The sequence below is a fragment of the Numida meleagris genome, chromosome 13 (genome assembly GCF_002078875.1).
Source record: "Numida meleagris isolate 19003 breed g44 Domestic line chromosome 13, NumMel1.0, whole genome shotgun sequence".
NCBI classification, from domain to species: domain Eukaryota; kingdom Metazoa; phylum Chordata; class Aves; order Galliformes; family Numididae; genus Numida; species Numida meleagris.
Window position 1 is genome coordinate 1,516,843 of NC_034421.1, and position 23,508 is coordinate 1,540,350.

The 23,508-nt window shown below is 40.6% G+C and overlaps 1 protein-coding gene and 1 long non-coding RNA gene across 6 annotated transcripts in view; both read left to right on the top strand.

The window, feature by feature from the left end:
• The window catches only part of TRRAP (transformation/transcription domain associated protein), an 84,613-nt gene extending 83,132 nt beyond the window's left edge, over positions 1 to 1,481 (top strand). For all 5 annotated transcript variants that reach the window (XM_021411663.1, XM_021411662.1, XM_021411665.1 and 2 more), the window contains one exon: positions 224 to 1,481. In XM_021411663.1, coding sequence (XP_021267338.1) covers positions 224 to 508 — 285 coding nt within the window. In that variant the 3' untranslated portion in view covers positions 509 to 1,481. The remainder of the gene's footprint in view (positions 1 to 223) is intronic.
• The window catches only part of LOC110405872, a 219,041-nt gene continuing 200,306 nt past the window's right edge, over positions 4,774 to 23,508 (top strand). Inside the window, exons 1-2 of the long non-coding RNA XR_002443160.1 lie at positions 4,774 to 5,812; positions 6,944 to 7,062. This is a non-coding gene — a long non-coding RNA (uncharacterized LOC110405872). The remainder of the gene's footprint in view (positions 5,813 to 6,943; positions 7,063 to 23,508) is intronic.

Genomic DNA, 23,508 nt, shown 5'->3' on the forward strand with positions numbered 1-23,508 from the left:
ATGGCTGAAATATTCATTTCATCTGTGTATGTATATATTGACCTAATATCTAGATATGCTAAAAAATGTTTATTATATGCAAACAGAAAATGCATCTCAGACCAGATACCTGAAAATTTGTTTTAGGAGCTCGAGTTGACTAAAATTTAGTTTAAAATCTGTATTGTAGTGCTAGTGCTTCTTGAGATTAAATATAACAGTCTGATTTTTCTCCCTCATGTAGGTTGATGGTATCCTAAAAACTGTGCTGCGGGATGAAATAATTGCATGGCACAAAAAAACACAGGAGGATACTTCCTCTCCGCTCTCAGCAGCTGGACAACCTGAAAACATGGACAGCCAGCAGCTGGTTTCACTGGTTCAGAAAGCTGTCACTGCTATCATGACTCGACTTCATAATCTTGCTCAGTTTGAAGGAGGAGAAAGCAAAGTGAACACGCTGGTAGCAGCTGCAAATAGCTTGGATAATCTCTGTCGTATGGATCCTGCCTGGCACCCTTGGCTGTAACTTGAAATTTGCAGTAGCTTTTTTTGCTGCTGTTGGCAGTGTAAGCCATAAATTGTGCTAAGAAAATGTGAAAAAGAAATGTTTTCAGACCTTGGCTTACCTGCCACGCTGCGTTTTGTCGGTCTTCGTTTTGATTGTGTTTACAGAAATAGGACAATTTTACTGTTTTTAATTTCATGAGAGTGTGTTTCCTCCTGCTTAAAAAAAGGAAAAAAAGGTTGTTTATTTTGTAATGACAACTTCTGCAAATAGCTTAAAATTAGGGAAGGAAACTTAAAAATATACAGAAAAATCTTATTTTATGATGGGAACCGTAAAACTAGCACTGTTAGATTTAGGATTTGCCATTCCTAGTAATCTACAGCATAAAAAGTTTTTATACAATAATAATTATTAAAACAGACAGTATTCCCAGTTACTGGATTTTACTTTGTGAAATTTTACTTAATCACTGTTCCTTCGTGATACCAAATGGAAGGCTCGAATAAATCCTCTTTCTTTAGCTTGCTTCAGAAATTCACGAGCAAATTTGGCTTGTACAGAAAATTTTGTACCAAATGTATAGAGGCAACTTTTTGTTAGGCACTGAGAAAAGGATGGTCAAATTGTGCTAGGTTTCTTGGAGCACAAGCTATGTACAGTGGAAGTGTAAGCCATTTAGGGCATTTGGTTTAGTTGTGGACAGTGCTGGGGGGGGAAAGCTTATAAAAAGAATGGGAAAAGTCATCTATTGATACACGTATTCGACTGCAATAGATAAAAAAGATAAATCTTATAAAGTTATCTCTTTTTTAATGTTTAGAATTACAATAGCTTCTTTAGAATGAATCTGTTTCTTTGTAATTTAAGAAGAGAGGAGTTTACTGTTTCACTTGAGTCTTTCTGTTGTGTTAGCATTTTTATAAAACCTCAGTGCTGAGAATGTTAAATTTGTACAGGGTGATTTTTTCAAAATAAATATTTTAAAAAACTCTCTCTGACATTCATTTTATTTAGGGTAGTTTTAATATAATGCTATGGCAGAAGTTGATAAAACCCCAAAACAAGTGTGATCTTTAAACTGAAATAGTCTGAGCGTTAAAAGGTGAGAGCTGCATTAATGAGACGTGCATGTGATGTGTATGCTGTTGAGTAGTTTGTTTTTGGAAGAGCTGCAAATAGGAAATACTTCAATGTACATGCTTTCTTGCTAAGCCAGTCAGCGTGGTAACGGTCTGCTTATTAATCATCTGTCTTTAAACAGAACAGCCTATGTCATGCCTGTAAGAATTACAGCTTTTAAGTAATTGCTCAGAGGTCAAGATTATAGATGGAGATGAACTCTATTAGGGGTTTTCTGCAACTCCCATAGAAACATGGTTTTGAACCATAGTAAAGGATGGATCTTTCTCTTTTTATTTAAAAAAAAATTAATAAGATGTCAAAAGATTCTTTAGAGATTTCCAAGCAACATGAGTTGCATAATTGAAGTTAATCACCACTGTTCAGTAGTGCACTGTCTCCGAGGAAAGGGGAATTTCTACAAGGCAGCCTGATGACTTCTGGCTGGGAGAGCTCACAGGGGATCATCATCTAACTCAGTGGCTACCTGCAGATCAAGGCTTGCAGGAGGTAAGACTGTAATCAAGTCATTATTTGGGGGCAGTGGAAGCAACATACGCGTTCCATAGGTCTCATACAGAGATGCAAAATAACCTGTTCCTTTTACCTTTGCAGGCACGAGCAGAACTGATCAGCTGACAGGGACTTGTGTCAGCGATGTGCAGCAGGTGCGTGTCTCTCTACTCTTCATCATACACAAAGGTTCTGCTCGAACGTGGCACAGAGAAGGGAAGCTGATGGACAGAAGGTGCTCAGTGTGTATGTTTATACCCATGTGCACGTATTTACCCACATGTAAGCAGAGTTTACAGCCATGAACTCAAAACTGTTAATTTAATGACTTTAAGCCCATCTGAAGGCTAAGCATTAAACAGGCTGGAAAACTGCACTTACGTCAGAGCTCTGATATCAGTCTTCATTCAGGTGGGATGTTGTAGCATTCTGTTCTGGGCGTGAAGCCTCTGGTGGTTAGTACGGAATGTTTTCCTGAATGTTAGTTTTGCATAAATGCTAAGGTAGGTGTCAATTAAACATAATATATAGGAACATGCCTAATTTTCATAGGTTAATTTATGCATTTGCACCTGTTCTTTACTTTTTGACTAATAATGAATACATCCAGCATTAGAAATGAAGATATGTTGCACTCCAGCATAGATACACTTTTTTTCCTTTGGGATATAGTTATAATATAGCAGGGAAAATGAAATGCAGTTTTGAAAAAGGAAATTAGGATATTACTAACTTGTAAATGAAAAAAAAAAAAAAAAGCTTTACTATTAGCTCTGATAAGTAAATGTGTAATAAAGAATTTATGGAAAAAAGTCCTATTTTTGAGGAAAAAGCCTGAAAAATAAATGAACATTCTGTTTTCTTCATAAAATATGATACAGCTCAATACTAAGTGATAAATTTTGTTTATTTGATGTAGGATTTTTAATAATTTAATTGTGGAAATTTTGAAAATACTTGGTTCATTTGCTTACACTGCTGTAAGATTGTTTCACTTAAAGGATTTCCCATGCAAGTTTCTTTCCAGTTTTTTCCTAGGTGAGATGGACTGGGGCTTCTCCCAGCTGAATTGCTGCTGCCTTCAGAATGGCAGCCAACCGGCTGAGCTGGGCCGCAGCCCCATGGCAGCAGGTAAGGCTGCTCAGGTTGTGCACTCGAGATGCAGGCATTTAGATCAAAGGGACAGTGTTTGTGCATACACAAATGGAAGGATTTACTGTGGCTCCAGCTGTGGGATTGGGCTGGGACAAAGAGTTAATCACTTCTCACCAGCTATTTTTTCGTTCTGGATTATGGTTGTGTTTGCTTGTGTGATGAATAAAGCTGTGTCCCCTTTATTCCCATCCTTGGTTTGTGCGCTCCTTACATATTGAAGAGAGAATGATAGGTTGAATCATGCTGTATGTCATTATTTACAGCTGGAAGCTCAAATACACGAGTGATAAGGACTGTATGAGGATTTGGAAAACAAATGTATTCTTTTTGGCAAAGACTTGCTTCCTTATCAAAATCATGTTGGCATGAATAATCTGAACTTTCTTCTTATAAAACATAACACATCCTGCATGTGTCACAACATACTCTATATTCAGTCATTCACAACGAAGCTTAGTGCTTTTATGACTTGAAGGGAATTGTTGGCTTCCTTTTATTGAAGATTGTAATGTTTGTAGCTGTGAAATATGGCACTTGCTGCATCAGAGGAGTTGCAGTATCTTTTTTTTTTCTTAATCATTTGCATGTCTTAGATACGTCCAACTGTGAGAAGACAACGTTCCCTGAAAGGAAATCATCAGATAATTCAGATATTTCTCTATTCGTGATAGAACTTAAAGTGGAAAAGTGAGAATGCAAGTTAAAGGGGACAAACTTTGTAAATTTCTGTGTGGCATCTTTCCTGTTCATTCAAATATACTCCTAAAAGAAAATGTGGAGTGATAAAATAGAGCAAATAGGGAAAAGAGAATTGTTTTAATGAGGTCCCTGGTGGTGTTAATGCACAAACATTAATACTTGGATCTTCTGTTTCATGAATATATGCTGTGGATTTACTTTATTTTGTGAGAGGGCTTACACAGTATTAATCCAGAGCTTCACCAGCGGCTCCAAGGAGGTAAATCATGAAAGCTTTTAGTTACACGTGAGCATTCTTTGGAGGTCAGTGGAAATCTTCTGGCATGTGATACAATCAGCAGCCGCCCGTTAGCAGGTAACTAGTCTAACCAGTACACGAAGTACCTGATTATCTTCAAGAACATGTGCCATTTCCATTACCTCCATTTAATTTGTTACAGTTTTTGCTAGGTCCAAATTCTAAGCCTGATAAAAACAGGTCAGTTAGTGAGTTCCAGGTTTTGCTGGATGAGCTCTTTGCACCTGCACCCCCTCATTGGGCTGTTATGTGGCTCACCTGGGAGCTGGCAGCAGCTGTGTGAGGAGGGGCTGGGCTCTGTACGCAGTTCAGCTGTGCACTGCCAGTGTTCCTGGGGCAGGGGGACTGCTCTGTGTGGTGGTGCCAGGTGGCTCTGGGCTGGTCCTGTGGTGACAGGGATATTGCTAACTAAGAAGCAGCTTTAGCATGAAATACTGTAGGCAAAAACCTGAGCTGGAGATTTTAAGTGGTGAGTAAATAGTTAATGATTTTTCTCATATTATACAGTGTTTTTTCAGTCTCTTTTTGTAACTTTTGGCTCCTATTAGACGGTGCTTATACAATTTAACCATTTATTATTATTGTCTGCTCTTGAAGAAGATTGTCAGAATTCATTTGCTTAAGTAAATTACACTCCAAAGCAAAATCATTTAATGTTAATTGAGTGTTTGAGTCCACCCTCTGAAACTGGTATGTCGTTTCCTCTCCTGTAATTGGGCTGTCCGTGAATTGTCAGATACAAAGAGGAAAATTAGTTATTGCTGGAAGAAGATGACTCAAAGCGTTTCAGCAGCAAACAATGAAAGCTGTGTTTCATAATGGCAGCAGAATAAAGTTGCTTTTAAGTCTCCGATCTGATTCAAATAGGATGTATGAAATGTTCTTTTGTGGGGTAGAAACCTATTCAGGGAGAAGAATTCACGCTTGCAGTAGCTTTTAATCAGCTCTGTGTAGGTGCGCTTCACTTTTGAGAGGTCTGAGAGAGCACACGTGAACCAACTGGTGCGGGTCTTGTGTGATATCATCGTTCATCAGCTGTGTCAGGGCTCTGCAGTCACACCGTGGCATTTGGCAAATGAAGTTTTGTTCAAAGGAGGAGTGCGGTGGTGGAATCCAGAAAAAATAGCCAGTGAAATTGTTAACTTAAGAGCTTTGTCTCTTGGCCGTGGCCTTTCCATTTGCTTTAAATGTTTGTCGCTCTTCCTGCAAGAGAAGAGCAGGGGAGGTAGTGTTTGTCAGCCATGTTGTGTCCCCGCTCTGCTCTCCAGCTTCTGTTGGCATAACGCGTGTTGCACGTGCAGAGCCTTTCCTTTCAGTGCCGCCTCGGGTGCAGGCCGGCAGCGGGCAGTGCTGGGTCGGTCCGCTCGGTCAGGGCAGCGGTGCTGGGCCTCAGCCCGCCCGAGCGGGAGCCTCGAGGAGCACGAGGCGCCTGAGGGGCGGGGACACACAGCGGGAGCGTGGAGGGGGCGGGTGCGCGAGGTGCAGCGCGAGGCTGGCTGCGGGCAGCAGGGGCGCTGTGCCCGGGGTGGGCTCCGCAGGTGGGAGCTGTGGAGAGGACGGTTTTTACTTTTGTCTTTCTTTCTTTTTTTTTCTTTTTCTTTTCTTTCTTTCCAGTGAGCTCTAAATGTTGTGTGTTCCTTGTCTCAGTTCTGACAAGGAACAAAGAGCGAGCCCTGCTATGCGGGCACAGTTGCAGTTGGTTTGTGGCCTGTGTGGCGTTTCCTGAGGAGGAGCCGTGGCTGGCGGGGATGCTTTCTCCACTCCTGTGTTTTGGCAGTGCAGTCTTTTGGATTTATGAGTTGCTTTGGGCTGAGGCTGCTTATCTTTTGTTGTGTTCAGCAATGTGAACACCTTTAGCACTGTGCAAATCCCTAATTTGCTGTTTGGTTGGAGTTCTCTAACTGTCCTGAGCAGTTACCTGTCAGAACAAGTGCCAATAAAAGCCCTTTTCCAATCCGACTGGTTCTGTGCTTCTGAACATGGAATAGACATTAGTTATTTTTAGAAGTGGTTTTAGCTTAGCCTTTCAATTCCATGTGCCCTAGGCGCTAATGGCCAGGCCCTATTCTCTGCCTGCAGCCTCAGTTTGTTTTTTAGGGAGGGATGTTTATCCAGGCCCTGAGATGTCAGAACTGTCCCTTAATCAGTCAACTGCTGCTAGCCCGCAGCCCAGCCTCCGTGAGCCATCTCTGTGCCAGCTGTATTAAAGAGCCTTTCTCAGTCTGTTATCTGGGAAAGAGCAGAGACTTGTGCAGGCTCTTTCTTTCTCTTGATACTAACACATTAATTATTGCCTCTCCTCGTTGCTGTTTGTAAGAAAGTGGCACTAAAGAATTTATTCTGCTTATTCAGCAAGAGTTCTCAACAGCAGCAATTCACAAGCCACTTTAGAGTGGGTCAGTGTTGCTTAACCATCACTCGAAGCAATGCAAGTGGTGCAGAACTTTTAACTGAGCTCTGGTGGTGTCGCTGAAGTTTTGTTTCGTTCTGTAATGGCTGTCTCCCTTCTCTTTTGCAATAAGAGAAGTAACAATTATCATGTACAGAGATATGTAGAGAAAGGTGCCTTATTAAACTTCTATAAACTAAGTGCATGCGCTATTTTAAAGGCTATTTTTTCCTCACACAATAAATTAATATTATACTCTATACTCTTTCTTTCTTTAAAGCTTGAGGATGTCAGGGGACCAGTCTGCATCTTCATGAGTTTCTGCAGAGGACTGCGGGTCAAAACTTGGGCTGGCTTCCTTGTCCAGCTCTGCCAGTGATGTGCACTCTGCAGTGTTAAGTAAGTGGAAAGAAATGAGGTTGATACTTAGAGAGGTGGATCTAAAACAAATCTGTTTTTTTAGTCTACAGGTGGGAAGCATTACTTTCAGTTAAAGTATTCTGTGTATCTTTCTTGTTAAGGTACTGCAGTTTAGGCATCCCAGCCACAGTTTTGTTGTAATTAAATGGGTTTTTAGACCTTTGTGTGCAAAATCCTGTGGTCTTCCATAGCCCTTACTGCCTCCTGCCCCTTCTGCTACATGCTTGGCAAGAACTAGTAGAGGCTAAATGTATAGATAAGCACAGATGCATAAGGTATGGAAAGACCACAACAATAATAATAATTAAAAAAACAAATGGGCCAGATATATTTACCTTGCAGGCTGTATCTCGTTTCCTGATCTGTAACTAGAGGCATCTTGTGTGAGATGCACTTGCTCTAGCCTTTGGAAATTTCTGGAGAGAAAGTAGCCTTTTTTAGTATTGCATCTAAACTCTTAGTAAAGCAGTGGGTGGTTGCATGGGATTCTGACCTCCTGGAAAGCAGTTACAGCTCATTGCTGGGTGCAGTTTGTAACTGCAACAGTGTTCTTCGTAGGCAGGAATGCCTAGAGGGTTGAGAAATGCATGAGTGATACCTTGGCAGAGGATTTACCTGTTTATGCAAATAGCATTTCTTTAGTGCTGTCTTAACTTGAATTTGGGTATTGCCTGATCTCCTCTAAGAAACCACCTTTCCCTGTGGTGGTGGTACTTCCAGTTCAAGCTAGCTAACTCCAGAATGTCAGCTGTGGAGTTTGTCACACACGTAGTGCTACTGACCTATCTCAGAACAACTTGGCATTTGGATGAACTAGGCTTGTGTTAGAGGAGTTGATCTGATAATAGGTAATGTAAATCAACCCTTCTGCAAAGATGTAGAGTTAATTGCTGAATGTAGTAACCGATACAACCTTTAGGATGTTATGTACTGCTCATGAGAAGTCCTTAATTGATGGCAACTGGGCGATAATTTGATCCTTAACCAGCATTGCACAAGACTGTGCAGACTGTTGTAGTCTTCCACAGCTTTCACTGTTCAGCTCTTTCAGCAGAAGGTCAGAGTGGTTTGGTCATAATATGAATTGTGATCGATTGTACTCTGGAAATGGATCGAAGATCATTAAACAGTGCCATTAGGGGACTGAAATAGTGGGGACCCTTATTCTGACCATCTGCTGCTTGCTTTTATTATGGTGATTTTGGATTAAAGCTCGATTCTCCTGAACCTTTCACAGCTCTGTAAGAGGAATGCTAGTTTGGGTTGACATGATGACTTGTTTGGTTCTGCTTTGCCTCTCTACTAACCTAGTGGGTGCTGAACAAGATAACTGTTCAGAACTCCGAAGTCCTTGTTTTGTTCTTTTTGTGACAGATGTGAGGCTGAAGGCAGGTTTGGTACAGAAACAAATTTCTGTGCTTAGCTCACACGTAGGCTATTACTCACCCAGAGAAAGCTATCTAAAAGGTCCAGTTTAACTTTTGTTCTGACCTATTTTTTAAAGTTGTGTACTATGTGATTCATCTGTTCCTTTCTGTGACCTGAATGATGTCCTTTAAGTGGTACTTTGCTTTACTTTATTGATGTTTACGTGCAATGGCGCTCAGCTCTGTGTGTTGTGCTCTCTTGAAAATCTGCTCAGAATGAGGTCTCAGCTGTGATAACTCTGTTTTCCACCAGGTGATGAGCCGCCTTTATGAAAATACATCCATAGATTGAGACTATAGTTGTACTTCAGTGGGGGTGATGGAACTCAAATTAATGCCTAAAAACCCAGTTTTTAAAGGGAAGTTTTATTCTAGAAATCTCTTTTTAAAGTTTTAGGCTGTTGCTGGATAAAGCATGAATACTTGGTTTATGCGTGTAACTCTTGCTATTTATTGCAGTGTGGTAAGAGGTGCTACAGGAGGTTTGCACCAATTTTCAGTCCTGTTCTCTGGGGGGGAAAAAAAAAGAGAAATGTAGATTTTAGTGTTTTTGTTGACAGCACCTTACGTATAGCTTGATGGCATAACCCTTCGTTCCAGATTCCAATTAGATAAAACACTGATAGATTCCCTCTGCAATGAAGATTATTACATTCAACTTGACAGTGTTTCACTTTTAAGTGTCATTTAGTCAAAGAAGATCATGGATTTGCTAGAGAATGAAATAATTTTGTCAGATCTCAGCCTTAAAATTTTCCCTTTTATTGATGCAGAATTAAGTGTAGATCAAATAATTGTAAAAATGATTGCAGACCATTCTGAGTGTAATGCAGCTGAATGAATTGTAACTTAGTTTAAAATGCCTATGTGTGAGAACCTGGGGAAGCTCTGGTGTCCCTTCATTTGAGCACAAAACGGAAGATGACAAGGTAACACTTCTGTTTCTGATTCTGCCATTGACTCACTTGGTCGTGTTGGTCAGGTTATTTCACCCCCTTCTGCTTTTGCCTCTTCTGTAAAAGGAAAATCTTGCACGGTGCTTGGTAGAGCCTGAGGCCCACTGCAGAGTCACGTCATTAGGAGTCCTTGTGGAGGTAATGTATTGCTATTCAGTTCTGCTTGGTTTCATCACCCAGGAAGTAGCCGACAAGAAAAACGTTGCCCTTTTGACCTTTAGCAGAATTTTTCCCATTTAGTTAATATGTGTTAGTTTAGCACTTCTGAAGCATTTCACACGGCCTAGAGTGGAAAATGATGCAAACACAAATTAATTATCTTAATTTCAAACTTCTTCTGTCTACATTTTTATATTTGGTTAAGTTGCCTTCCTGTTTTGACTGAATCAATGGTAGGAGGTGCGCCGTTAGAGTGGTGCGATTCACCTGTGCATGCGCTCTTTATGTTATTCAAAAGTATCAGGAATAAATGCTGTCAGTTGAAGCTGTAGATTACAGAATGTGAATCAGTGATAAAGATGCACAAATGGACCCGGCATCGGTGCTGTAGTTGAAATACTATTTCATGATTGCTTTTAGGAATGTAATGTATCTGTCCCCGCCATCTTTAATAGGCAGCTGTTCATGAATCAAATATCATTTCAGTCAGGAAGCAGCACGCCAGTGGGAGGATATGTATGAACAGAAAGTCTGTAATTATTATTCCACTTTTGTGCATTTAATAACAGAAGAGTGGAAGCTTGAGATACAATATAAACCTTAAAGGCATAATAATCCTAGACAACGGCAGTAACGCACCAATGCATGCCCTGTAAAATGATTAATTAAAGAGTGATAGGGACAGTTATTCATTTACTTTCCTCGTTCGTGACCGTTAGGCATTAATACTAAATTAGCTTACCATATTTGCTAATATGAAGTCATTTCCTGAAGCAAAAGCTGTAGAGTAGTGGGAACTTAGTGGGAAAAGGAGAAATGCTTCTGTTAGAGGGGAAAGAAAGAGGATTTTTATCTGTGTTTTCTTAGAGGACTGTCACAGTGTGATGGATATAACCTGATGCAGTAATGTCTGCCCGAATTTGCAGTGCCTGAAACAATAGATTCGAGGTGAAAGCTGCTTCATCTTCTGAAACTGGCCACTAAAACAAGGGTCAGTCATGGATTTCTATTTATTTTAGGTGTCAGCTCTGTGAACTGTGCCCCTGATTGAGGCAGAATCTTCTTTAAGTGTCCCGTAATTCAGTAGGAAACCCTTTCTATGAGGCATGTTAAACAACTGGCTGAGCAATTGACCTCACTTGAGGAAGAAGATCTGGGGATCTTATTTTTGTTATTTAATTCTGTATACATCACAAACAAATAAGCCATAATGGGAAAAAATTCTTATCAATGTACTGCATCAATGATACGCAGATTTAGGGCAGCTGAATTCTAGCAGAAGCACAAAATGTTGGCCAGAGCACTCCTATACAATGTAATCCTTTAATCCACGTAGTAAGTAAAACAAATGTTTTTGATGTGAAACACAATCACTTTGATTATAGCAGCAGAGGGGAATATTTTTTCTCCCGCTGCTTTATGTAGGATAAATATGTCAGCTGGAAGTTTGTCAAGGTAAGTCCTCTACTCTCTTCCTGTCCTCTAGACAGTCTAATTCTTGGATAAGGGCAGTGTTACCAGCACAGTACGCCATGCCTCCATTTCTTATCGCTGAACTCCTCGCTATGGTAAGTATCCTTCCAGAAGAGTTGGGTTATTGACGTTGGATCATACAGCATTTTTCGGAAGCTCTGCTCTTTGGAATATGAACTTGGTACGGTTAAGATTGTGTTTCTGTGCGTTTCAGTCCTCGTCTGCAGTGGGACTTTGTGTGGTACGGCACCAACAGCGTGTCCTGTAAGAAGTGTTCACCCATTCCCTGTTACATGCTGAAGTATTTGAGGATTGTCCTCTGCCACACTAGATAAACATGGGTCAAAGTGTCAGCAGAAACTGATGCAAAATAGTCACTGACATCAATACTTCTAACTCATTTAAGTTTTATGCAATGATTTTGCACTCAGAAGACAGTGTAATAGATGTGTTTTTAACCATTTTCAAGTAAAATGTGTTTTGATTTGTTTTATTCAAAAAGGACACTTTCATTTTGAAATGCTCTTTATTTACAAACTTTAAAAATAGTAAAAAAAAATCTAATTGATCTTTTATAATTCATCCAGGAACAAAGTGAATTGCAGTTCTTGTGTGGAGTACAGCTGGGGCATTTTCAGCTTCACGTGCATTCAATTTCATATCAGCCTAATTCCAAGTCTATTTTTATTTTCTAAAAACTATGAACAGATAGAAAAGTCATTTTTTCTCACTAAGCCGTTGATAGTCTGTTTGCTGCTGGTTTGCAGCAGATATTTTAAGGAACCTCAGGTTGTTACTACGTGGCTCTGAGCTGCGTTATGCTTAGGGTCTGCATTGCCTTGAGGCTGCCCAATGAAACGTGTAATTGTATTGTGATCCTACTGCTGCAATAGGAGAGGAGATCACTGCCAAGTTAAAATTAAAGATAGTGAATTTGCTGTAATCAAACAACACTTTCCAACTTAGATTCGTTTAGCAAAGACAAATTGATAGAATTCAAAAAAGATTCATCCAGACTACAAGGAGTCCTTGCACGCACCAGGTGCCAGTGTTAAGTGGACGAAGCTGTGTTCAGTATGTTGGTTGGGATCTGACAGTGGGTGGGTGTATTTGTGTGGCACACACCTGCAAAATGGCAAGAGATGAGATAAACTGTGATGATCTGTTATAAGCTTCTTAACACTGGCTATCAATTATCAGTGGTAATGCTATCTGAAGTTCCCCTAGCAGAATTGCCTACCACCGGTTGCTTTACAGAATTGGGCCTTTGAAAACGTTTGGGATAGCACTGGTAGTTTAGAAGTGAAGGAGAAGTTAAATCGTATGGATTATAATAATGTAATTAAATTAATTGAGATTAAATGGGGTAGGGCTTTGAACATCTCCTGAGTAAATATTAGCAGGATTTAGGGACTGCCGAGTTTTGTTTATCCTCCAAAATTATCTTTTGACATCTGCGTTCTATGATGGTAGTGTGACTCCTTGAGAACTTTTGCTTATTCATTACCCCTTATTAAATATAGTGGTGCAGTTCTGATGTCTTCTGCGTATTAATTAGTTTCAGTCTATCTCATTAGAAAAGCTGCTGGCTCTCTTATAACGTGTTTTATTGTCTAATGGCTGTGCATGATTTCTTTCTTGGTTTTGCACCCACGCCCGTGGTCCTTTTCCCCCGTTCAGAAGATGTTTTCCCTGATCACATGTGGATCCAGCCCTGATGGTCACAGGAAGCTTCTTTGAGTTCCGCGTTGCTTGTAATTTCCCTTTTCTTGAAGTGTGTTAGACCAGAGCGTTTCCGTTTATTTTTCTTTAAAGAAGATTAAAAGATTGTGGATCTAATTGTATTTTTGATATAATCATTAATTATATTCTGTTGCATTATCAGTTCCTTGTGATATGTCAAACTGATATTTATGTGTAGAACTTAAGCTCTTTGTGAAAGAAAGAGCTGTTCTGTGTTTTCCTGTACTTAGATAGTGCCCACCACAGTGAAGTTTGTATGCCCTGCTCTTCTGCACTGTCCTGATATAAACAGCAAAGAGGTGATGGATTTTCCTTAGAAATCCCGAGTACAACATTTTGGTTAAAATGTAATATTACAAGTCTGTTTTTTCCATCCTACAAGCTGTAAGTCATACCTGTTTACAGATATGTGCGTTATCCTGTGGACTAATGATTTGAAAGTGCTATCACATGGAAACAATGGTGTCTCACAGGAGTTGACTCCCTTTGCAAATTGCATAGCTATCTTAGTACTTGGGGGTTTGAAACTGTCAGTGCTCGGGAAAGATGAGTAATAGCAATCCTAGGTGTTCTCAGCCTTGAGTTCTAAAATTGTTTTCAACTCGTAATGCAAATGTCCCATTCAAGGTGAGAAATGTCACACCAGAAAGGCTGAAAAGTTTCCAGGCAATTACACTGGTGAATAAGTGTGTATGGATTCTTGATAACTTCTAAATAAGCTCTTTTCAAATAAATGATAATAGTAAAAAAAACAAAAGCAAAAGAAAAAAAACCGGACAAACCTTTTGTAGTTTACCTATGGGTGGGCTGTAGTGGAGAAAATGAAGTATTGAGTGAGACTGTAAGGCTACTTACCGATTGTTGGGGTCTAGCAGTGATTTGCTTTGCAGCGTTGAGCTAACCTTCAGCACACGGATCCCGTTCTGCAAAGGCCATCAGGTATTAGGTCATGATCTTAACCTCGCCAGTGACATGCGAAGATCTGATTTTAAATTGAAAGCTGATATCATAGGCAGTAGAACATCTACAGATTCTGTTGTTGATTTTAGAAAATGTACAAGCAGAAAATGTAGCCTGACTTTTATGTCCCGCCTATAACTCTCATTGCTGTAAGAAACAAAGTCTGTTATAGTAAATATTTTCATGTACAGCTCATGGCAGGAATTTGGCTATGAGTGCAGTGGTGCCAGACTTACACCTTTCTGGCAGTTCTGGGGGGTTGAAAGGCAGAGACACAGAAAGAAGGTTATTAAACTGAACAAATGAGGGTCAGTGTCTCAGAGGAAAGAGGAGTTTGCTCCATGTGGATTTTATACTTTTCTGTTGATGTATGGTTGATGTTTGCTGGACGCCTGAATGGCAACATGTTCATATTCAATGCAACTGAAGTTCTGTGCCCTTGTTTCTCTTGTATTATGGTCCCTGTATAGCACTTGCAGTCAAGCAGAATTTGGGTGAGATGTTACACACAAGCTCTTAGTCTCACGGTTGGTTTCTGTGATAAGCTGGGGTTAGACCTCTGTACAGTCCATGGGGCACCGAGTTACCTTTGACTGTAGATGGAAGAAGCATTTAAATGCTGCCTCTGCTGTGGAATCACTCGGTGGTGTTGGACCCATCTTCACCTCTAGTTGTTGCCCTCAGTCCTTCTCCATTCCTTGTCTGTTGCTGCAGCATGTTGAAGGGCTCGGGGAAGGTTCCCTGCCACTGCTGCTCTGCAGTTCTAATGTTTGATGGCAGAGAACATGCACATTCATGGGATTGTGTCAGGGGAGCGTGAAATGAGGGCAGCTGAAGTCTCTGTATACTCAACAGTAACTTTGTCTCTTTGACCATGAAGTAGAGCATTTACAGATTGCTGTGCTAGTGTAGAATGAACAGGTATCGACGTGGCTGCCTGAAGTGAGGCTTGCACTCTTCCCAGCGGAGGGAGCTGAACGCAGTGTGCCTGGGCTGCTTCCTCCCTGCACGCCGTCCCTGTGCACCTTCTCTGGCTGACCAGCTTCCTTGGAGTCCCTGTGGGATCTTCAGGATGGTTCTGTGCTAAGCTGCAGGCACAGCTGCTGAGGGAAGGGAGGTCAGGTCTTCTGAGATGAAGGAAAGTTTTCCAAAAATGAGCTGTGAGATTTCAGTATGAGAATGAATGCAGGATCCCAGTTTGTGACAAAACAAACGTGCTTCCTTGAAACTACTGTTTGCAGCCGCGTTGAAACATGACCTAGTAAGTCCCTGCTTAGTGAATTCCCTTATGCAAAAGAGAATTTTCATTATTCCAACAATTATTATATGACACGAATTTGAATTTTAAATAACCCATTTCCAAAGAAATGTGTAAACTTGATTTCAATTCTTTTGCTTGTCATTATAGTGTCGGGAAGTGCTGCCTGGGGAAAACAGAAGGCCCTCCTAGCAAACTGCTAGTTATGCCACAGAAGGAAAGGGAACGTACTTGGATGCTGTATAAATGGCAGAAGTAACTCTAGTGTCATTTGCTATTGGGCATAGGTTTGTACACTGAATGGAAGGACTAAATATTATTCTAATGTTGTAACTAACTCTGAGCACAGCAGGTAAAAGAACTGAAAATCAAATTTGAAGCAATTTAACTTCAGGCAAAGAAGGATTAAAGGAGGTAAAGGAAGTACATACATGCATAACTGGAGTGAAGAATTCTATGAATCCTCTAGTACAGACAGCTGTCAAAGATATGAGGCTTTTTTTTTTTTATCTTGTGCTTTGTGTCTGTGATCTGGAAAAATGCTTGTGCACATGTGTAACAAGGAAGCAATTGCATTGCTTTCAGTGGGTTAGAAACAAATGGCACAGCCATATACAAATACATTTTCAAGCTTAGAGTGGTGAGGCTCTCATTCCTTGTGCTCGTTCAAAGCATGCACTGAAGTTGGTGGGAGTTTGGGCCAGTCAGATATTTCATCTGGAGATCATTTAGAGCAGTTTTGTAGCAGAGCTTGTATTTCCTTTCAGGATGTAGATCATAAAAGAAGAAAAAAAAATAGGCAGTTATTTCACCCTTTCACGTGGTCTATTCATGACAAAACATTCTGATTACTGCTCATGGAGGCGAACGTCAAGCAGATCTTTGCTCAGCCTGCAGACGTGGAGCCTTAAGCAGGACAGCAGATGAGGGTTTCAGCAGATTGCAGGGCCTGCCAGGACAAAGCCAGGGAGAGGCAGCCAGGAGAGCCCTGTGTTAGTGAGAGCAACGTCTGCTGTGGATGGGCTGAGTCTCTTTTCTGAAAGGCTAACCATGGGGTTCTTGGCCGCACGGTGAGTGCATGAGTGGGTTGATATCCTGCTAGCTTAGATATTGGTATCCTGTGTCTACTGTGCTTGGGGTGAGTGCACTTTGCCTTTTTGTATTAACAGCTGATGACCCTCCACTCTGTCCTGGATGTGGGTTGGGATGCACAAGCCCTGGATAAGCTTGGTATGGCAGAGTAGCTGGAAGCAATGGGCCAAACAAGGCCACTTGCTAAATTATATGCAGTAATGTTTAAAGGAATGAATACATTGATGTCTGGGGATCTCTGATGTGGTCCTAAAAAGAATGGTTATGGTTTTAGTTATGACTTGACTTCAAGGTTCCTGTATAAAGCTGCAGACGTTTTCCATTGTAATTTTTCAGTGCAATATGATTTGTCTTGTTCTTGGAAATTTCTTCTTTTTGACTGTAAGGAACAAAACACTTTAAAAAATTTTTTTTCCCAAAGGAATGGTCATCCATTACAAATTGATATACAAGTTGAAAAACAGCACCTACTGTACAGACATCATTCCTTACCCACCAGTTACTTTCAGTCATCTAAGTGAAAGCCCATACACTTCTACAATGAACGGATCAACACTATGCATCTATGAAACAGTCCGTTGATATGGACATAATTAGATTTTTATCAGTTTCAGCTAAGTGTAACCATTTCATTATAATTGACCCAGATTAGTTTCTACATGTCTCCCTCATTAAAATGTACAGCACCTGTGCTAATGGGTTTTGTTTCTATCAAGACATAATGAGGACTGGCATATCTGCATATTCTCTGAGCACACCAAGAACAGAGACAAATACTCCATTTTATTACCATCTGACAGACATAATGATTGCTGAGAAACTCATTACCATCATATTATACAATGATTTAACTTGAAATTCTCGCCATGCTGCAGCCTGGCAGTGGCAGAGCACTTGGAAATGCATGAGTTTCTGTTGGAACTGTGTGAGCTGAGCTGATTCCCTTCTCCCCATGTGCCATACACGGTCTATTTGCCTTGCAGATTTCTGACTGGTTTTGAGTGTATTTCATCACTGTGCTGTGAAATTAAGGAGTATCACTGAGAGATGGTTAGAAAATCACATGTAGTGAGACTACACGCAGTGCAGGAAGTTTGTGCGAAACACAGAATATTTTTTCTTCTCTGTCAGTACTCCATTTACACATCCCGTAACACCCAGGTTTATGGATGAGATGTCCTGGTGTCTCCTCATTTGAGGCTGCTAGGGAAAGAGTTTTTGCTGCTCTTGGTCAACTTTTTGCAGCTTTGCGGGTATAGACAGGTACTTACTGATAAAAGCTTTTCGGAGGTAATTTGTGTCTTCATTCTCTGTGCAACTTACCCTCTTCCTAATGATACCACTGAGCTGATTTCTTCAGAGCTCAGTTCAGTGCCAAAGACCATGACTGCAAATGTCACTGAGCACGGTTTATCATTTGAAAGCAAAGCCCCTCAGTAATGCAAAACAACACAGTTCATGTGGTTAATGCTGGCTGCAGTCCGTCTGCCATCGTGCTAGGCTGGGAAGAAAGGTATGTGATATTTATTTCTCTGTGACCTTATGTAGAAACTCCTTCAATATGCAGAAAGATATGTAGTAATCAGGAGCACCGGTTTTAATCCTTTTTAGCTTGACACATGCACCTCAGTTTAAATGTTTTGCTATACATGAAGGGATGAGTGCTTTGGAGAGAGATCCTGCTGCCCTTGCTCATGTCAAATAGGAATGCTTATGGAAGTAGCTGTAATTATTGTATTCTGACAAGTGCTCATTAGCTTGAATTCAGTGTTTTATTGTTTCCATGCAATTTCTGGTAAGAAACATCCATACTGTAAATTATTCACTCATTAGCAGTCTCAGGCACGCTATTAACACAGAGATGAGGACAGAATTACATCCTGTCTGACCTAGAACGAGCATTTCTAGTGCAGGAATCATGGTAGTAGTACCCAGCAGTTATTTTCAAAGCAATGTGTCCATTTTCCCCTTCAATACGTAGAATTCACAATGTGAAATATATTAAAAAGTTTAATTTTTTCATATACTTACATATACAAAAACACTTTTTAATTGGTGAGGGGAAAAGAGCTCTGTCATTTTTGTAAACGTTTGAAATTGAAAAATTGAATTAGCATTTTGAGCAAACAATCCTGGCTGGGTTCCTCTTTGGCGCGGCTTTGTCATTGTAAATTGCTGTGACGCTGCTTCAGCGTTTTTGATCTCTAGGAATATCATTTGTTGCTTTAAATCAGTACTGTTATTAAAGAAACATACTAAAAGTGCTCGCACGTGTCATTTACTAGGTAAGCAACAGAAGGAGAAACAGGTACTGATTTAACTTCAGCCATTTAATTTCAGTACTGTGTAGTCAATGAATAGGGATAAGCAGTCAAGGCAGATGTTGCAGGCTGCCCTTCCAAAGGAACGGCCTGTCTCGTGTTGATACTGAGAGATTACATACGGGTCCCTCAAATGAGACAGTGCAAATACTGTGTTTTGTATAAGCAAGAAAAATGATGGGGCTGTTTCATTAGCCTGCTTTCATCCAGTCAGCAGTGAGCACTTTGCAGTGCAGTGACTTTCAAAACTTAATTCAATCCTGGGCTTGTTTACCTATGTCTAGTGCTTAGAAATGAAGGGGATGGGGACGCTTCTTATCCTCTCCCTGCTTATCAACGTTCTTGTGCAGGCTAACAGATTCAAATGCTGACTGAGAAAAGACAGTGTGAAATTGATAACAATAGTCTGCATATACCTGAAAATAGATGGAAAGCTTTCTCCATATTCAGCCTTTGAGCAGGTAAGTAATTTAGCTGTGCTGTGTCATAGAATTGTAAACACAATATTTCACCTGGGAGAACTGCTATTGGTCTGTAGAGCAGGTTTCCCAGTTGGAAAATGAACCATATGGTGCATATGTCAAACCAAGGGAAGGAGAGTTAACAGATTGACTCTTAATTAAGATCAGATGGTGCCTACCGTTAATCAGATACCCAGGAAAACTATCTATAGCTGCCTTGATCCTGGGTGTAAAGTTGTTAGATGAACAAATTTCTCCACTTACCCAAAATCAATGGAGTTTCACTGATGAGAATGAATGTTGAACATGACCCTTAGTCTGTGTTGGGGAAATTGTTCTAAGTGGAGATAAGAACCTGTCTGGACAAACCATCTGTCTGCTGCTCATGTTGTAGGGCTCTCATTCTTGGAGGAAGATAACCCAGCGAGCAGCAGAGAACTATAAAATCTGTGTGTGATAGAACTTATTTCTAGACTGAAGAAAAGGTGACACCCCTGTAGTTCTCCACCTGCTGACTTTTTCCATCTAGCTCTTTGCTTTCCATCATGCTTTCATATTCTAGAAGGCACAGAGGCATTCCAGTCTGATGCAAAAGGCTTATCTGCTCTTAGAAATAAAGTTTGCTATAAAAACAAAAAGACAGGTGGTGTGTATAAACCAGAGATCTGAAAGTCCTTGGTGGTCTTCAGATGCCAGCAGCCCAGGCAGTAGGATAGGGAAAACCAAGACGTGCCTCTTGTAAGAGGTTCTCTAGCGAACAATTCGCACAGCCCCGCACAACTTCAAGTTGTACTTCAGTTTATCAGTTCTAATACAGACAGATCAGTTCTAATACAGATGCCGTTAGCATGCAGTTCTGCCCTGCACTGCTGATGTTCCAAGTGAACGAAGACATTTGAGAGGAAAAGATACGGATTGTTAATCGAGTTTTGTTTTTCAGGTACATTTCAGTCAGCTCCAACTCTTCTGTGTGGGACAAAGGCACTGGGCAATATTGTGTCCCTCCCCACAAGAGCTGGTCTGTTCTTCTCACCCAGTAAATAGTGTCAGGCTGATGTTTCAGTATCATGCAGTGCCATCAAAGAAATATTTCTGCAGTCAAGCTGACGCTTCTTTTGTAATGCAGCTGGCAATGAAAAGGGAAGCATGCACTCTTTCAGAAGGCTCTGTGGGTAATAGTTACAGGCTAGGCTGGGTGCTGGAGCTGTGGAACTACTTACTGCGTGTCAGAGCATTTCCTTTCCTTTCTTGGAGCTTTTTCTTCATTTTGGCTGATTATACTGCCTGTGCTGTATATACGTGCATATGGAATGTACAGGAAAGTGCCATCGTAAGTTTTGAATAATGAGAAGGAAATGTGCTTGCCCACAGAACTCTTTCCCATAAACTGTAGGATTGCTGTCACTTGGAGCTCTGGTGCTTCACTCCTAGTAGGATTGAATTCTTCCCCTATTGCATTATTCTCACCCACAGAATATTATGTTGATTGTATTGAGTAGAAAGAAGTGAGGTCAATGAACAGTGAGGCTTTGACTTTATTACTGAAGTTGGAAGGGGTTGTTTTTCTTACGTTACAGGGATCTCGATAGCTAAACTATTCAGTGTGTTTGTTTCAGGTAAACATTCTGCTGTAATTCAATTTGACAGGGATCTTTCTTTTAAAAGCATTGGATGTGTCTGCATACTAATGAGAGATTGTGCTCTTTAGTCCTATATACTGGAGTGATTGAAAACAGGTCATTTAGAGCCAGCAGAAGCTTGTTTCCTGTGTAATTATGAAGTGCAAAAGATTGTGCCCAAAACAGTAATCAGGATGCTGACTTTGAAAACATTCTTTTTTTGGAAACATGAGTTATGTTCACTCTTGTGTTTCTTGGGATGAAAGATTAGCATACTTTAATGTGTGAAGAAAAAAAAAGAAGAATCTGTATGATTGAGGGAAGCAGTGAAATATTTTAACTACAGTGCTGCAGAGCTTAGAAGGATGGAAGTCCTGTTTCCCAAGCACAGGTTTGTGTTGGCAGTGCATGAAAAAGACCAACAAGAGATGGTTTCTCTTCACCGTCCCCTCCAAAGCCTTAGGCAAAGCAGGAGGTTGCTTTGTAGGGAGCAGTGTCTGGTGTGGCAGTGGGATACAGAAGACAGCAGCTGGTACTTAACCTGGAAGAGTATGTTCTGAAGGACGTGCTCTTACACCGGTAAGTATTTAGTCTGTGTACCAGGGTTTGGTTAGTGCTCCTTTCGAGTACACAAAGCTGATTATTTCTCCTGTCTAACACCATAAGAGGTGCTCTAAGTCCTGTTATACGAAGTCTAACGTGAACCCTTATCCCAGCCCCTTGCACTGCCGTCAGCCTTCCTGTGCAGCGTGCGAGCACTCTGCCCCGCGGGGCTCCCTGTGCATGGGTAGAGCTGGGGGTTCATCTCGTGGGCTCATTTCCCCTGGTAGGTGGCACACTGCAAAAGGACAACTCTTTATTTGCTGAGTTCTCATTGTCTTTTCATTTAAGTGAGTCTTTTAATTTAAGTTCTGGAGAAACATCTTATAACCCAGCCAGAAACTGTATTTGTGAATCTGCGATAAAGCAAAGTGCTGTACTCGCTGTGAAATATGAGCCTGGTTCAAAGCCCTCTCGAGCTCTTGGAAGTGTTTCCATTGATTGTAGCAGGCTTGGATCTATTCTTATTTCTGTGAAAATTCTGTAATAAATGAAGCTGCTTTAGGCCTTTGGGAATGAAGGATAGCAGCTGTAGGTAGAGTGCTATTACTGCGGTGCCAATAATCTCCAGTTGTATTGAGGCTGTTACAAGGTGTCTGTGGGAAACTGATCTTTTCATGAGGGAGGGATGGTTTCAAAGTTCCATAGGGGGTGCTTTGGCATTTAACTGCTGGTTTGTACTGGTTTCTGTCCTGTTCCCTTGCTCATCCCTTTGGTGAGCAAGCAGCTCATTAGGTACCTCTCTGGATACCAAAGTTTAGCTCCTAACCCAATTTATTCAGACCGCTGGTGTCTCACAGAAGTGACTTTATCTTGCAGTAGTGTGAGTGTGTCAGCCTTGTATGAGACGCTGTGTTTGGTAGATAGCGCTCTGTGAAGCGCTGCCTGTGCCACGTTACTGGAATGCACTTCTGGCTTCCCTTCGTTGATAAAATGCTTTCGATATGCCTAAAATGGAACATTTCTTCCAGTTTATTTTTGCTTGGTAAACACCTTCTTCAGATTTCCAACAGATCTGAAAGGAATATGTTTTTCTTTTTTTTGGTCTGGTCTTTGTCCAGTCTTTTGTTTTTACTTTTTTAGCAGTGATGTTGATGCAGCTCAGAACTGCTTCATCCCTAATTGCTGCTGCGGAACCATCAAAGAGGCAAAAAAGCAAACAGTGCTGAGCACAGAACCATGGGCTGTTAGCCAGCCCTTAACCATGACTTTGATTTCAAAAACTTCTTTCTCCTGTATTTCCTTTCCCTTCTCTAGCTAGGGATTATTAAGGGGATCAAGCTGAAAAATTTTATTCTCTTCAGTTGTCCAGAGTGAGGTGCTTCTGGCAGTGGTGCTGGCAATGCTGCCTTAGCTCTGAAGCAATAAAATCAGCTCAGGGCAGTGAGGACTGTTCTGGGGCCTCTTCAATCTTCATCTTCTCTGTTGAGCTAGATGCCAATTATTGTCAATAACAGTGGATGGCTTTGATGATGTGGAGACTTCTAAACCAGAAACTGGAATGAAACTGCTAACTCATTTTATGGCTGTTACTATACAGACATTCTAAAGCATTCATTTGTCATCGTTACTGGCTGTCTGGGATTTGGGTCTGAGGAACAGAAGAGAAAGTCTCTGCATCTTTTTGCTACTTTTATTACAGTCTTGATAATCAAAATAGGTATTTAATCTCTAAATCTAAGAAACTGTGGCAAAATCAAAAGCTGGGCATCAAACGGTAAGATGCGATTTCTGTTCTTGAGACAGGGCTAATATTACTGTTGGTTTTGTTTGTTTAAATGTAAACAATGTCCAGTGTCATACTTTGCAGAAGTGGGCTTTCTCGTCTCTTGTTTCAGACAGATATCTTCATGTTCCACTTACTCACGTTTTTAAATGCCGAGTGCACTGACGTTGTGTTTTTCCTTCCCTTTCATGAGGTTTATCTTAGGTCTCTGACAATATACAATATAATATACAAAATATAACCCAATATACAAAATATTGTCAGAAAATCAGAAATAATATGAATTGTCCTCACTAGTTTAAATCTGTCAAAAAGAAAACATAAGGCTTTCCAGGTGCTAAGTTATCTTCCATTATTACTCATTGGGATAGTAATAACAATATACTACCTAAAATGTCCAGCTATGTTTACGTATTCATAAAATAACTTTTTGACGATAAAAATGTTACTGAACCGAAATGAGAATGAGCAGACAATTACAGTTCTTCCTCAGAATGAATTAACAGATAAACTGGGCTGAGTTAAGTGAACAGTCCACTTTGCAGGTAAATACATAATGCTCTGAGTTTTCTAAAGTGACTAACCTGGGAACAACCTGGCGTATTTTGCCTGTGTTAGATTGTGCCATTC